Source organism: Dermacentor albipictus, unplaced genomic scaffold (genome assembly GCF_038994185.2).
Source record: "Dermacentor albipictus isolate Rhodes 1998 colony unplaced genomic scaffold, USDA_Dalb.pri_finalv2 scaffold_26, whole genome shotgun sequence".
Lineage (NCBI taxonomy): Eukaryota > Metazoa > Arthropoda > Arachnida > Ixodida > Ixodidae > Dermacentor > Dermacentor albipictus.
The window spans coordinates 510,441-527,163 of NW_027225580.1; the positions used below are offsets into that span (position 1 = coordinate 510,441).

General features: G+C 45.2%; 1 protein-coding gene and 1 pseudogene across 1 annotated transcript in view; one reads left to right on the forward strand and one right to left on the reverse strand.

Annotated features, from left to right (window-relative positions):
• Window positions 1-13,178, reverse strand: part of LOC139052512 (tissue factor pathway inhibitor-like) — a 55,742-nt gene extending 42,564 nt beyond the window's left edge. Inside the window, exons 1-4 of the mRNA XM_070529629.1 lie at window positions 13,081-13,178; window positions 12,846-12,909; window positions 3,693-3,786; window positions 2,195-2,365 (exon numbers count right to left, since the gene is read on the reverse strand). Coding sequence (XP_070385730.1) covers window positions 2,195-2,365; window positions 3,693-3,786; window positions 12,846-12,909; window positions 13,081-13,178 — 427 coding nt within the window. The remainder of the gene's footprint in view (window positions 1-2,194; window positions 2,366-3,692; window positions 3,787-12,845; window positions 12,910-13,080) is intronic.
• Window positions 158-339, forward strand: LOC139052550 (U2 spliceosomal RNA; annotated as a pseudogene).
• Window positions 13,179-16,723: the final 3,545 nt, after the last annotated feature.

The window sequence follows — 16,723 nt, forward strand, 5'->3', positions numbered from 1 at the left end:
AGGATCGGGGCCACGTGGACGGTTCGCATTTCTTTCCGCCTCGCGGTCCTGGCGGGCAGCACGCTTATGGGACCGCCACCACGGGAGAGCAGAAAAAATAGAAAAGAGATACGCTAGCACCTGGGACGACGACAAAGTTTTGACAATGCGAGCGTAGACATTTCCGACGTCGGTCAAAGTGTAGTATCTGTTCTTATCAGCTTAATATCTCATACGGGCTGTATTTGGAATTAGGATATTAAACTTTATTTTGCATGTTGGCGGAGTGCTTAAACCCTGCGTCATCTCCGCCTCGGGTTGGCTCGGTATTGCACTGTCTTCGTGATCTACCCACGTATGAGTAGAAATTCTCGATCTACACGGCTCGACAGATACTGAATATTTTCCAGAACCTAGCCTCATAGAGTTTCGCGGAAAAAAAGGAAAGGAAACCGCGTCTAACGATCGGATTCGAACAGAAAATATCTGCGACAACAGCCTGATTTTGTAACGATTACGCCCCGAACGCCTTTACCACAAAATGGTGAGCCTGGTTTGGACATGTTAAATTCCCGAAATTATTCAACATAGTTAACAAGTCATCTTACGTTCAAATATTGGCTGATCGCGGCGGTAGTGAAGTAAAATAAATTTGAATCTGACTGTCCTCCTACTCCTCTCAAGCGAGGAGTCGAAGAGTTGCGGACGGGCATGTATTGAGGGGCAGCTGGCCCATGCCGTCGTCAGACTCATCCACGCTAAGGATGTTGTTGAAGGGAGCAACGTGTTCTCATTGAGGATGAGTACTGGATTCATTTACAATATCTACATGAAGAGTGGAGAACGTTACATCTCATCAGTCTAGCATGAATGAAGTGAGGCACACAGAGGAACCCAGAAAGTTCGCTTAAACCCCCTCTGTCCTCCCTAGATCCCTAGGCCAGGAAAAACTGCGCCCCGCCTCGTCAAACCGGAACGTTCAAAGTCGTCGAAGGACTCGCTTTGAGGGCGAGGGTTCACAGAATCACTCCCGAATCTTTTTTCACTGACAACACAGAAAGAATGGAAGCTTCGTAGACGGGTACTGCGACGCTTGACTCAAGCGGGTGCGTCTTGGTTTTTGGGATGACCCCTCAGTTAGCTGGAACGTCTGTCAAACAATTGTGGCAGTTACCAGAGTCTGTGAGGGAACACTTTAGAAAACCCTTTTTCAGGAATTTTCTTGCTCCCATTGGTCCGTCAAGGCGACAGTGAACCAACAAACAATACTCGGTCCGCCAAACGTGTCTCGTCTTACGGGCGTTGCAGGTTTGCCTGAAGGTGACGCATTGTTAGCTTCAGGAAAGGATTCGTCGCAAGAGAGGCTAGACGGTCACAACCCCTACTGGCCAATGGTCACAGGAGCGACGCAATGACCTGCAGTGCGTAGTGACTTCGCCTCTATTCGCCCCCACCCCTCCATCTCTCTCCGGAAGAGTTTCATCGACTTCAACTGGAGGTCAACCGCCTTCCCACTTTTTTAAAAATGCATCTGAGCATGTTTTATTTTTCTTTTACGTATTCACGAAAAGATTCTGCACATTGTAAAAGTCGGTAATCCTGTTTTCTTGGGGGGAGGACTTTTTGCTTTAGCAAAATAGCAACAAAGATTTTCACATTTTATGTCACTGATAGCTTGGAAGGTGTGATTAAATGGCGACAAGAGAACTTATCGATGCGTTCGGCACTTTATGAAAGGATAGTCGTTTTCTTTTGAAACCATCAATGAACGAAATTCCTTACCTTATTATCGCCATTAAGACATTGTTCGCATCTTTCTGAACATTATTACACATGCATTTTGCCTCTTTTGTCTCGCACTCTTCAGTTTCGCTTAGCTTTTGGTGCGCTTGCTGCCTTGTGCAGTTATCTTGTATCCTCTCAATATGTTTCAATTCTTCATTGTAACGATTCTCCCTCGATCTAAAGAACAGCAGCGGAGCGTTGGCCAAAATTCACAGGGAAATTAGGACCGCGGATGACGCCTTTGTTGCTTAATTGGAGCAGTGTAAGTCAGGCAGACCTATTGGAAAAAAGTCAAGATTATTCTTTTTTTTCTGTATTACCAATATCATCCTTGCACGATGACCTTGCACGATTACGCGTGGAAAGACATCGTGCGTAGGGTCAAGATTTTTTTTTTCTTCTGCTTGCAGCTAAGAAACGGAACTCTTACAAAAGCAAGTCAAGTTGCAGCCGCCCATGGTGCGGAAATTGTTGTCGTTGCCGCCGCATCCGTGGTAGTTGAACCGTACGCACTCCTCTTTCTGCACGTCGTAGTAGAAGCTGATCTCCTGTCTCTTTGCAGCTGCGCCGTCAGTGCTGGAAGGGTTGCAGAAGCCTTCTTCTAGAGGCAAGTGGCAAAGCCCTGAGTGGCAGGCAAGGCATCCGGGAACGAAAAGAAAGAAGGTAGAATAGCAGATTACCACAGAGTTTACGAGAGGGAAAGTGTTTGTGAGGTGGCAGTTCTTACAATTGTGAGATACCCATGCGCTCGTTAGATTATAGGAACTTGAGCCATGGGCTGAAATCATAACAATAAAACCATGCTCGTGCCAACGGCTTCTAACTATCGCTACCCGAAGCACGCTGAAGGTATCAGTAGGTCGAGTATTCTACTGTTATTTTCTATATACGCTCAGATCCACATAACAGAACTTTCTTCCTAAACTCAAGGTGAAGTTTCATTAACGAATTAAAGTTCCATTACCAACATCTAATGCGGCTTCCAACAAGACAGACTTTGATAATAAACGCAATACGTACTTCCACTGCTTTATACGAATGCAATTTGTATGCCTGAATTCTGAACTGTATTCAAATAGGCCCTTCATCAAGCTAATTCAATGCCACTTTGTACATGATCAGGCACTGAACGCTTGTGTTGCTGTCCCTTTTAAAGTGACACATTTTGGAGCAGATGCCTGGTTTAGGCACTACGACAATACAAGGTGCGCGCTTACGGTGGCCATGTGTGAGCAGAGCAATCAATGATTGACGGGAGTTTGTTCATGTTGATTTGACCACCCTTATTCCATTGAATGCTGTAGCAAAATTTGTAACGCTTTCTCTCGGGAAAGGAGTAATATGCTTGGCCTTATCTCAAAGATATTTAGTATGTATTTGTGATCAAAAACAGCTTTCACTGTACATGTGTGACAACTACCGAAACACGTCGTGCATAGTGATCGTGCAAAATGACGAAATAAAGTATACGCTGCTAAAAAACGAGCACAGGTTACGGCTGATACGCTAATTTGGAAGGCATGTTATGTTTTCAGCACAGAACTTCTGCGGGTTATTTTGTACTTGGATCAGTCTCGCACGTCAGTCCATAGCACGCCACAAAGCCGCCTCTATAACTAGGATCAGCCACACTGCACAATAAATGATAAGAAAAAACGTGAGTGGATGAACATTTTGAAAATGGTACACAATACTGCTATGAAAGAAAAGCGAAGCAGACGCCGGTTTCAAGAAGCACTTCGGTGACAACAGATACTTCACAACAGCCAATGAGTCCTCCCTGTGACAGCCTGCCGGCGGCCGTTTTATGTACGAAGCAGTTCAGCATAGGAGCAGCTTTTTGATCTAATGATCGGAGGATGTGTTTGATTATTTCATATAAAGGGTCTAATGTCCTGAAAGAACACTGGATATGAACGACGCTGTACCGGAGGGATGCAGATTCATTTTGATCATGCGCGACTGGAGTTCAGCGTTGTTTGTGCGGGCCGACACGCTGCAGGGTCGCCAAGACGCGCGGCTCTGCATGAAGACGGTGGAAAAGAGTTATAGCCGTCGGGGGTGGAGAGCCGTGGTTTAAGGAATTGGCGTAAGAGGGGTGACTGTAAGTCGGGGATTCCGCCATTCGGTTCTCGGAAGCAGTGCCGTGGCTCTCAAGTTAACCCTTTGCAACTAGACCCTACCCATGCCGAGACATTCTGCGAACGGACCACATGCTCCAACGTGCGTGGAAGTGTTTTCTTTGGTGGACTGCGTCTTGCGAAGTTGTGAGACAAGAGGACTACTGCACTGCTCAGGATTTACAGCACCAGTGGCCTCTGGACATGGGAACACCGGATAGTGTCACCCTAAACCCTTGTTTCTGAACATTGCTCGCACCGCAGTGTGTGTTGAGGAACGATGGGGCGAGGGTGATGTTGCGGATGTTTTTAAGTAGTTGCAGGGTCGTTGGAAGGGTGATCGGTGGACATTCGGCTAGGAGAAATAATATCAAAATTGTAACATCATTGTAACTATTGGCTTGTAGTTTTTTTGATGACTATGTGAACAGCTTCTATTCCACCGCTTTCTGATTCCACCTTTATAAAGAGTTAACCCCTTAAAATCGGCATCACAGCCTTGGGTACAGTAACCTGATTCGTGACATGAACAACACCTTCAAGTTTCCTTCACTTACATCTAGGCGAATATCCACCATGAAGTTCTTAAAAGTGAACAAAAATCTAAGTAGGCAAGCCCTTTTGTATTTAGCCTCTACTCAGAATGAGCCAGGCAGCCGGGGAACAAAACGTGCGATCTCGTGTCCAGCAGCAAGACGTCATAGCCACTCAGTCAGCGTGAGCGTAGCTCGCATTTCTTAAAGATACATTTCATTTTTTTCATTAAAATAAATTGTACGGTTCTTGTTTGACAAAACCACCATATTATGATGATGCTGACTGCAGTGGGAGACTCTGGAGTAATTTTGACCACCTGGGTTTCTTTGACATGTAGCGGATGCAGGGTAAACGCGTGTTTTTGCATTCCCTCTTTTCTAAGTGTGGCCACCGCAGCCGGGATTTGAACCCACGCCCACGGGCTTAGCAGCGCAGTGCCAAAGAGACTACGCCATCACGGCGGGTTCACTTTTTCGCCTTCGTTATTGGTTCTGATGACGCCGCGCCGTCGCTATGGCTGAAATCAGCTACTATAAGCTGGACACATCATAACACGAAAGGAAATGATTTGGAACACTACAAACTACGGATATCACGTTCGAATGGCAACGCTCTACAGGCTTGAGTGTAGTTACCTTGACCTGCTGGGCACGGCATCATGTGACATCAACACAACAGTCGTAAGCGTTATAAGCAATATAATGGCGAAAGGCTCCAGTGCGTGAATTAGTCTAATAAAACCTACTACTCTTCGACGAAGAAAAAAAGATTTCCCTGTAGACAACACGGAACTAATGTTTTGAGTGGGAATAGCCATGATCGAAATGAATAAAAGCAGCACAACGAAGGAAGTCTGATAAAAAAAAAATATCACTGGCACCCAATGTGCTACGCGAAAACGATAGATGGGGTAGCCATCTGGCGCGAGTCAAACGTTTTATAGAAAGCCCATCACATTTGAGATGTGCGGTTGAGCGAAATGATTGCATGCGTATGCAAGGGTAACGGTGTCTAGGAGACTAGTAGTAGCAGAAAAATATTATATACAGAACCCGGACGGGCTCCTACCCTAGTGCCCCAGAGGAGATAGAGCGGAGTTTGTCCGGCAGGGTGGAGCCCCTATTCCAAGGTCCGACTAGCACGGGTCATCAGCTCAGCTCGTACGACCAGTCCTTGCAGACCTTCCAGGGCTGCGCTAGAGAGCAGCGCCTCCCATCCATTCCATGTGCCGTTTGTTTCGTCTTTTTCTTCGCGTTCTGCACACTCCCACTTGATGTGAAAGAGTATTGGTATTGTTCCACATCACGGTCACATGTCTATATGCCGTGGGGTAGAACCGACGGAAAGAGTCCAGATTTCAGTAGCTGTTCGTCTGTAATCTTCGCAACACGGTTGCCACCACAGCGCTAAGTTAGCCGTGCGGGTGTGAATAGAGTTTTCTAGTTTAACGCGACAGCGTTAAGGAGCCCGCGTTTGACTTGCAGCCCGCGTCGCTGCAAGTCCGGCGTTGGCGTCCCGCGTCCGGCGTCGGACATCGTTCCGGGGAAACCATTTCGAACAACCCATACCCAGGCTTTCCATGCGACGCAAGGAATTGATTGAAATAATTGAATTTCTCAGAATAGAATACGTGTAAAAATCCTAAACTACGACTTACACTGAACCTATAGACATGATAGCTCTCGAATTGTAATTTTAATATACGAGAAAACAAAATTATGTTACGCGAAATTCGAGTAAACCCCTTTTCCAGCGTTTATACTATGCCTACACCAGACAGGGCATCCGCCATTTGCGCATGCCGGCGCGTAATTACCCCAGAGTCCTTGAAGCGGCGCACCCACTTCCTTGAAACACTTCCAGATGGCGCTCGCCTCCGCCGTATCCAGGCCATGCAAGAGGCAGCGTTTCCACCAGGAAGCCCGCTTTCGTGCATAGCGTTCGCCACGAGGGTTTCCCGGTAAACATTACGGTTGCATAGGCTGCAGTTGCCGGGAAGCGTGAGAAGCAGTCGAAGATCTTTCAATGCTATCGAGTTCCACTCTTGAAGGCGAAGCTGAAGAGCCCTTCAAATTTTTCTCTATGGTATTTCAGAATTGTTGCGTAGCAGGGATCTTGAGGTGCAGGTTCCTCTATTGCAGAGGACGGGGTGGCCCAGTGATTTTGTAAAACCTCGAGCCACCTCGTCCGCATGTAACTTCCCGGTGACGCCCTCGTGCCCCGGTGACCATGTCACCGTTTGCATGTATTCACCTGTGGGGTCCCACCCAGTCCTGGCAAATGTTCGCAGCGCCTAAGCTCTAATGTTGCCCTTGAGCTTTCTGCAAAATTTGCGTGTGTCTGTTATTATAGTTAACGAAGCTCTTCGCATCCAGCCCTCTTTTACTGCGAGGGCAATTTTAATCTCTTCCGTTTTAGTTCTAGAGGTATGATCTATAGAACAGCAGGCTGCAATTTTCCCTCCACGGTACGTGATCACTGCAACCGCCATACTTGCATCTGTCTGATAAGCCAACCGTCAGTGAATCTCGTCATATTACTAGAGTTTGTCATTTTGTCTATGTATTCTGCCCTAGCCTTTCTTCTCCTAGCATGCAGGGTAGGATCCATGTTCTGTGGTATTGGTGATAACTTGTACCATTTTCTAAGTGCATTAGGTACCTATTTAGTTTCTTGATGGTTTTGTATTGGTGGATCGCGCCCTAACATGCTTAAGACTTCACTGCCTGTTGGAGTCTAGAGCAGAATATTTGCTTCTGTTCGTAGCTGTTCTTCGGTTAATTCTTCAATTGTGTTGTGTAGGCAAAGGGGCAGTAGCTTATCGTTTGAAGTAATGCGAAGTAATGATAAGGCTATCTTGTAGGCCATTCTTATTATTAGTTTTTGTTTTCCTTTCACTTCGCTGTCCATATTATGTATGATGGTGTAGTGAGTATGTGATGCGATTGATGACGTGACTCTTTACCAGTCGGATCGTACCTTGTTTTCTCATCCCCATACCGTCGCTTTTTATACGGGCGATCATGCGTGAGATCTGTTGTACCACTGTTGTGAGAGTATTTACTGTATGCAGGTATCTATGATTAGCTTGCAAGCACATACCCAGTATTGTTATGGTATGTTTATCTGAAATGGTTTTTTCTTCTAGCTTGACTCCCAGATTCAAACTCGGGTCCATCCTTTGAGCTCTTCTTTTTGTAAAGTGGATAAGTTACGACTTTTCCGCCAAGATGCATTGGAGTGCCCGTAGTCTCGTGCACTCTTCTGTTGTGCAAGCTGCCTGTTGTAGTCTATCTTCTTTCTATGCTAGGCTGACTGCAGTTGTGTATACGGTTATTTCGTCTGCATATATTGTATGTTGTACACCGGCGATTTTTTGGTTTCCTTGCAGGGCCTATTATAGCAACATTGAAAAGAGTGGGTGAAATTACCGCCCTTGTGGTGTTCCGCTGTTTGGTCAAATGGTGTTGGATGATTAATGCAGTTCTCTGATTAAGGGAACTCGGGACGCATTCAAATTTTATCAGTCCACAGTTAGTGTCTTCCGTGCGTTCAAATATTCATTTGTGAATGATGCTATCGAAGGCTCCTTTTATGTCAACGGCCATGATGACGTTTTCCCCCACCTTTGATATGTCCGTTAGTACTTCTTCTTTTAAGAGTGGTAGAAAATGTTATAGTGAATGGTGTGGGCGAAAGCAAAATTTTCGGCATCAGTTTGTTGTTATCAAGGTGATTTAGGAGTCTGGCGTTTACCAGTCTTTTGATGATTCTTCCTAAGCAGGACGTTAGCGAGATCGGTCTCAGGTTGTCGATGCTTAACCGTTTCTTGGTTTAGGCTCCATGACCACACTCACACATTTCCATTGTAACGGCACAGTGCCTCCAAGCCAATGTTTCTTCATGTATTTCGTGAGAGTTACAATACGTTCTTCATTTAGGTTTCAGATCATACCGTTAGTTATTTTATTTGGGCCCGCAGCTGTATTGCTGTTTTTCTTATTAAGATGGCTGTTCTGACTTCTACCTCCTTGAAATGCTTGTCTTGCTCTGGTTGCGGTGATCCTTTATACCTTCCTTCGTATGGAGGTATTGTCCCGTCTTCCGCAAAGCATTTTTTAGGGATTGCTACAATGAGATCTTCTTTTGCACAAGGGTATGGGTTTATTAATGTTTCGAAGGATTTACTGTTTTCACTTTTCGTCTTTGTGAGGTGAATCATGGCTTTCAGTATGTTCCATATTTTCGCCGTACTCAGGGGTCCTTTGAGTGAATCGCAGAATCAGGCCCAATTGGTTGAGGCTAGTTGATTGGCGTATTCTGCACGCTGGGTGATGTCTTTGATTTTTGCTTTTCATTTGTTGTTACGTTTCTCCCTTTTCGATCTTTTATGCGAAGAATATTACTAGAGCTCAACCCAGCTCCTCAGGCGCGGCAATGTCGCCTTCAATACCACGTGACACCGTGACGTCACGACAGAGGAGAAACGGGGCTCCAACTCGCGCCGTCGCTCGCGGCGTCGCCTTCAAGGCTGACCACGTGACGCCGTGACGTCACGACAGAGGCGAAACGGGGCTCCAACTCGCGCCGTCGCTCGCGGCGTCGCGGCGGTATATAAGCAGCTGCGCTTGCCTCTGCTAGACACTCACGAGGTGAGATGCCTCCTGGAGACAGAGCTGCTCGTTGGAATGAGAAGCGAAGGTTGCGGCGTGCTACAGAGACTGTTTCTAGGTGGCTTTGCTACGGCACAGTGACTACGCGCCCCGCATCGGACGCGGTGAGCGTTGAGCAACGCAGCGTTCGGCGCGACAACGAAATGTGCGCCTGAGCAAGCGCCGCACGCCTCAGCCGACGCCGACGACACCGGCTTTTCTGCGACACGAGCTCCTTAACGCTGTCGCGTTAAAATAAAGGCTAGTATGCTTCGCATCCTGGGCTTAACCTTAGCTAAGCCACAGCCAGTTTTTTTTTTTTTGTAAGGCTTCTCCTTGCTTCCCAGAGAGGTTACAGATGGTAGTCGACCACAGGGGCCTGGCTTGTGCCTGTTATTTCGGTTTTGTACCTTTTCTTTTGACTTCTTGTTTCACTGCATCGTTAATTTTAATTTGCTATGTCCGTGACGGTTATCTTTCCTTCCGGTGATTTTCTAAACTCATGCGAGTCTGTTATTTTGGCTGCGCCAATCTTTTTACAGTTCTGATTTGTGTATCGTTTTGTATATGATGTGGTGGTCAGTGCCTAGATTCTCTAGGGTATTGCACCACACCATACCTTCAGAATTGTTGCACGTGGTTGGAGCCGGACTTGTGTCAGTGGATTTACTGCTTCCTATTCTTTTTGGTATTGCTGGATCCATTAGGAGTGCAATGCCTGTCACTTTTATTTTTATAGATATGTTCTTCCCTTTGGCATCCTGCGTTAGCCATCGTCAGCTTGGATCTTTTTCATTCATTCATTCATTCATTATTTACAACGTATTTTACAAAATACAAAAGCATTACTGGACCCATAGCTTTTGGCTAGTCCCGGGTCCATAGTCAACTTAGGGTATGAAACGCAGCACGCGAGCAAACAAAAAGGTCAGACTTAACACTTATAATAATATTAACATACATAAATCAGACACGAAGGTAAATATAAACTCAGTGTTCTTTTATCCTTCCCGCACGCGAGCAAACAAAACAGACAAAATACATAACAATGAAATTGACATACACAACTTAAGCAGGAATGTAAATATAGAGAAATGTACTTTTATCGACAGTATTCTTCAAAACAGCATTTTCTCACAGCAGACCTAAAATTAAGGACTTCTTTTATATGTATTGGCAGAGAATTCCAAACAAGTGCACTGTTGAATTCCACGAGCTTTTTCCCGTACAGATTATGTCACGGAGGCAGATTAAAACACACATTAGTTGCAGCTCTTGTATTTCGCAGTGGGATTTTAACCAAAGTAATAGGAAGCGGATCATTGGTTTCGACAATACTATGAATGACCTCAGTAATTTTCATTTCATATAATGCATGCACTGGCAACAAATGCAATGAACTATACAAGTACGTACTGGCTTGTGTACACCGAGAAGAAGTAATTCTTAATGCGCGTTTTTCAGACAGAGTACATAATCGAAGTAAGTTAGAAAATTGTTGTCCCTTGACTCAATACAAAAATATATGACTCTGTATGAACGAAAAGTACAGAATGCGTAGGATGGGATATTCGAAACATTCACGAGCCTTAAGAATATAACATCCGTAAGCAAGCTTGCAACAAAAGTGTTTAATGTGAGTTTTCCAATGCCTGTCTGAATCAAAGAAAATACCGAAATATTTGTAGGAGACAACTTGTAGTTCTGTACCTCGTAATTATATGTCTAGTACTTCAGTATTGAGCTTTTTCTTCCTGGAATGAAAAACTGTATTCACTTAGTCTAAGGGTCACTTCCTTGGACGTAAACCACTTAAAACATTATCTAACTCTTCATTTTTTTTATCCTGTATATGAAGCAGGCTGCCTCCGGCAAATACAGGAGCGGTGTCGTCAGCATACATCAAAGCCTGTGAATGCTTATGCGTTGCAGGGAGATCATTTATGTGGAGTGAGAAAAGTACGGTCCCAAGAACGCAACCCTGTGGCACGCCAGTTAGTACAATTTGTCAAGTAGACGTGTAATTTTTAAGTATTACTTGCTGCTTGCTGTTACTGACTGGTGACTGTTACTGCGGGTGTAAAGTCACCCACCACTTTTAACGAGTTGGGTTTCGCTAGTTTCACTGTTTCTCTAAAGAGTTGATCGAAGGTTGTGTTCCTTGTTTAGCGGGGCAATAAATATCTAATACGAAGTCACTGTGCTTCTTGCATTTTATAATGATTCTTGATTTTGGGATGGAATGCGGTATTTCGATTCCTCCTATTGGTTTATGCTTTATTGCCCTTATACATGTATAGGCTAATGCCACCACTTTACATTTACTGCATATTGACGTCTTCCCCGTGAGTATGGTAACCCTGTAGGTTTGGCTTAACTCCAACCTCTTGTATGACTATGACAGCTAGTGGCATATGTTGCTTGGCCACCATGAATACAAGCTGTCCCTTCTTCTGTCGGGATCCTCGGAAGTTCCATTGCCATATCTCGCACTCTCATATAGTTTTTGCAGGTTGGTTAGGCATTCTCGGCGGATACTTGTCTCACGCTCACCCTGCCTTAGGCCCTGTTGTATGCTTTCTTAGCTCTTTTCCTTATGTGGCTTTTATTGGTATCCTTTCTCAATAACATTGTGAATTCTATTTGTTGCGCTTAGATTTTAATTTCCACAGCTTCTACTTGTCTGCCTACCTCCGCCATGACTTGCTCGATGATGGAGGGAACTATTTATTTTATAGGGTCTTTCAGAATCGATATAACAACTATGGTGTTTTCACTCGATTTTGATGCGCGCTGTAGTTATTACTGCTGTCCTGCAAGGGAGGTTCGAGTGCATTTCTCTTGCGGTTGATGTTGCTGCTGCTTTTGTAGGCTTCTAAGTGGCCTATTTTCCCTTTCTACATCCCCCATCCTTACGCACAATAACTCTCATTCTCGCTCTAGTCCTAAGAGTTGTGTGAGTGCAGTGTGAGTGCAGTGTGAGTTTGGTGTGGAGGAGCTTCAGTGGCTGCTGCTGCCAAGCTTACAATGCTGTTTCTTGCTGTTGCTGCTGCTACGACGTCTTCTTTCTCTTCTTATTCTTGTTCTTCATGTACTTATGTTGTTGCCATTGTAGGGCTGCCACATGGTCCTTTCCTCGGTTGCCCTATCTTGAGCTGAAGCGGTCCCGGGAGTTGGATCGGGATATAGAGCATGATCCCACGTCGGTCAGCTCTGATAGGTCATTTTCCTTTCGATTCGTACTGAACCATTGCCGCTTAAGGATCAGTTTGGATTGCTGACCGTTTTGACGTTTCGGTTGCTGATGCGTTGGTTTGCCTCATTAGGGGATCCGCTTAAGTGTGTTGGTGCATTCCATTGCCGTTGTGGGATGACGCCGCGCTCCCCCCCCCCTCCCCCATTCTACAATCACTGCACTCATTCACCGTGAGTGTGGGACAGACCTCTATTCGGTGTCCCTGGCTTTTCCACAGTTTACAGTACTGTCTTTTGGTTTGTTAAGGTACACATGGCATCTCACCACCATAGTAATACATAAAATGCGGCACAATTCATCCCTCAAAGATTATCATCGCCATCTCAAATTTTGCCAGCATGTACGCTGGGACGATTGTGACGCCCTGGATGGGCATGCTTACGTTCTTTAGAGGTTTCTCTTCAGGGGTTTCACATTCTAGTCTATGTACCACCTTGACGTACCCTTCGGGTGCAGAAATGTAGGCATTCACAGGATGTTGGTGTTGTTGGGTAACAGCGCCTTGACTTTCAGTACCTTCTCTGCAACTTGTTGGTTGATGTTGGATCCATTGCGGAGAGGCAGCAGGAACTCGTGGCATCTGCACGTTTCCGCACATCACTTGCACGTTCAAGCGCTCTTGATATTTCGTATATTTTGAAGTCTCTACAGGAGCCCTGGTTTCGGTCGCATGTTAATTTTCATATAATTATTTGGTAGAGGCGCCGCTCGTGAGCGTGGGCGGCCTCTCGTCGCACCTATTGCATCGCACCTTCTGCAGTGCTCCTTCCCAGGTGTTCCGTTACTGCCACATGTGTTGTTCTTGTCACGTCCGCGGGTTTCGTAGCCCACCGACTCCAAGTGTTTCATTGTTCTTGTCGTTAGGCTTAGTAATCCCGGTCAGTGTAAATCACTGGCATGCGTGGCTTTTTCGAGGGTCGGCGCTTGCTTCCTTCTTTAATCGCTTACCTTGCTTCACGATATAGCGAGCTTCCACGGACCGGTTGTGGCTTCCTCGTTGTCTCGCTATGACGTTTCATATTCTTCGCTCTCGTCGCCGTTGGCTGACTAGGATAAAAAAAGACCAACATAGACAGAATTCGGGTGCTTCTTATTTTCTGGCAACGCTGCTATGAAACTATGCCTGTAGTCCTTTTTGAATGTGTAGGCCCTGCGTATGTGCCTGGGAGTCATTCAGTTTGTGACAAACTATGCTTTATATCATTGATGCGCGCTCACCAACATTACCCTGTTACAGGTGGGCGTACACCAGTTGTTCTAAATAAAAATAGTAATAATCGAATATCGAACAGTCAAACGCAGATGAACATACGTATGCACAGCAGCAATATGTTTTTCTGTATAGTAAGGTATAACGCCTGTCCAAAACGCGTTTACGCCTGTCCAGAAATATTATGGTGGAACCTATTTCATGGTAAGTGTCGATGGTAATACAAAAATCATTAAAGCAATGTAGCGACGCAGGATAATGCTGTAGTCACGTTTATTTAAAATCATTAGTGGTTACTTTAAGTTGTCTGTTGATTTCGCTGCATGCGGCATTCACTGTCCCCGGTATTGGCGCACTTTTCTATGGCGCTCGCTTGTAAAGGTTTCCCAAGAGCATGGCGGCAAGACGACAACATTATGGTAAAGAGGCAATGGCGACGATAAAGTGAAGAAAAACGAATGAAATCCATGGCACGACAAAGGCATTATGATGACAACGGCATGGAGACAATGAGATGACGGCTAGTGTACGGTGTCCCTGGCGCGACGACAGTATGACGACAACCGAACAATGAAGTTGGAATGATGACGGTGGCATAACAACTGCTTGACGACGACGGTATTACAAGGAATGCACCGCAGCGACTGTCTGATAACGACGCAATGACGGCAACGGCGGGACAACGGCGGCCTAATCACGATTATGTAACGGCAGCATGATAACTATAGAATAACGAAAGAATGACGTCGATGGACTGAGAAAAACCGTATGACGGAATGACGACAACGCGATGTTTCTGAAAATGTCGATGATAAAGCGAAAGGCTGAAGACGACGGTATGACTTTTTTTCATACGAACACGACGCATCACGAGTCAGATGACTAAACTATATGATGACCATGGAACTACCATGACGGCCTCACGGCGACATCACAACGAATGCGTGACAGCAACTGCATAATGACATGGCGATGACGACAATAGCATGACAACGGTATCCGGACAATGGAATATTGACTAGGGTATGATGACATTGGCGCACCGACGACTGTACCCCGAAGAATATGACGACGATGGCGCGACGACGACAGCAGCATGGCGAGAATCGAACCACGAAGCTGCAGTGACGACAATGGAACGACCACGTCGGCCTAACGACGATGGTGTGACGACAGTGACCTGACGACGAAGGCATGACGAGAGTCGGACGACCAAGCTGGAATGATGATAATGCAACGGCCAGGATGGCGTCACAACCAGGAGCACATATTTAGTGGCACATGCTATTAGACTACTTTGTCGACTGGGTTGGCGTAGCAGGCGTGACGACAACAGCATGACAAAAATCAGATGACGAAGCTGTAATGACGATGACGCAACGACTACGGCGACATGCCCAGTGGACCAAACTGGCAAACAACTTGGGTCACTGAGTCAGCGTAAAAGGACAGACCGACAGACAGACAGACAGATAGATAGATAGATAGATAGATAGCTAGATAGATAGATAGATAGATAGATAGATAGATAGATAGATAGATAGATAGATAGATAGATAGATAGATAGATAGATAGATAGATAGATAGATAGACAGACAGACAGACAGACAGACAGACAGACAGACAGACAGACAGACAGATAGATAGATAGATAGATAGATAGATAGATAGATAGATAGATAGATAGATAGATAGATAGATAGATAGATAGATAGATAGATAGATAGATAGATAGTTAGTTAGTTAGATAGATAGATAGATAGATAGATAGATAGATAGATAGATAGATAGATAGATAGATAGATAGATAGATAGATAGATAGATAGATAGATAGATAGATAGATAGATAGATAGATAGGCTCAAATCGGCTGAATTAGGCAAAGAATTTTTGTCGCTTTACAAGACCGCTATTTAGGAGAAAGAATGAGCTTTAAACACAAAAACACTAATATTCATTTCCAATCTCCAGTGTATATTTTGCGTTCCTTCATTTTCTAGCTGCTCAAATATCCCCGTAACATCTTTAGATCCTGGCTGTCAGCAAGCTTTACAAGAATAAAAAAAGACTCCCGTATGAAATGAAGGTTTACAAGAACACTGAATAACGGTTGAGGAGGCAAGATAACCGATAGTGATTAAGGGTTACGGACTGGTTTCCAAGAGAAGGGAAGGGTAGCATGGGGCGGCAGAAAGTTACGTGGGCGAATGAGATTAAGAAGTCTGGACGGACCACATGGCTACAATTAGCACGTGACCGGGCTAGTTGGAGAAGTATGGGAGAGGCATTTGCCCTGCACTGGGCATAGCCAGGCTGCTGCTGGTGATGATGAAAAACGATCAGAAGTGAAAAAAAAACAGAAAACAAACAAAGAAACAAACAAATCGGCTCACGGACTTGTGTACTGTAAACACATTATTATGGCCTGTTGCAAAGAAAGATAACTGGCCATATCGCAAAAGATAAAAATGCTACATGTCTAGACTGCCAAAATTACTAAATGACAGACTAGAAGCAAAGCTCACATGTTGTCACGTAGAATATCCGCTGCGAACCTGAAAACAAAGCTTGCATTATGTATTTTGATTCTGCCCTCCTTCGAGTTTCACTTCCGATAATTTGCTGTCGTGTCTTTTGCTAGATGGAGAACAGTAACAATACTTCGACAGTCTAGTATTGCGAAACATTCGGTTAGTTCTGAATACTCCAATATACCGTATAGTTCCTTTTTGAATACGACTGTTAAGTGTGTAATATTGTATTCGTATTCTGAATATTATTTATTTGCCCAGCCTTATATATTGTACCAGCTCGGCCACAGCTAGCGGGGAAACGGGAGCCCGTCGCAGTACACCTGGCGAAATTTTGCGGTGCAGGAGCAATCACAGCTGAAGGCGGAGCACTCACCGCATCGTCTGCTACGCTTCGTCCCCTTGGCTACCTTCGCTGCGCACGTGCTAGTGTCTATATACACTCTTCGACAAACGTGCACCATTTGAGGTGTATATCTGCCGCACAATGATAATCGTCATCTGCCTTGCTTGCATTTCCTTTCATGAAAACGCTGCGCTCGTTACTTTCCTGCCGAGAATGCTGTGCCATGCTGATAACACGCATGCCGTTCGCGACTTGGAATTACCGGACTCTCAGCGTTAAAGAATGGAAATACGGGCAAGACAGATG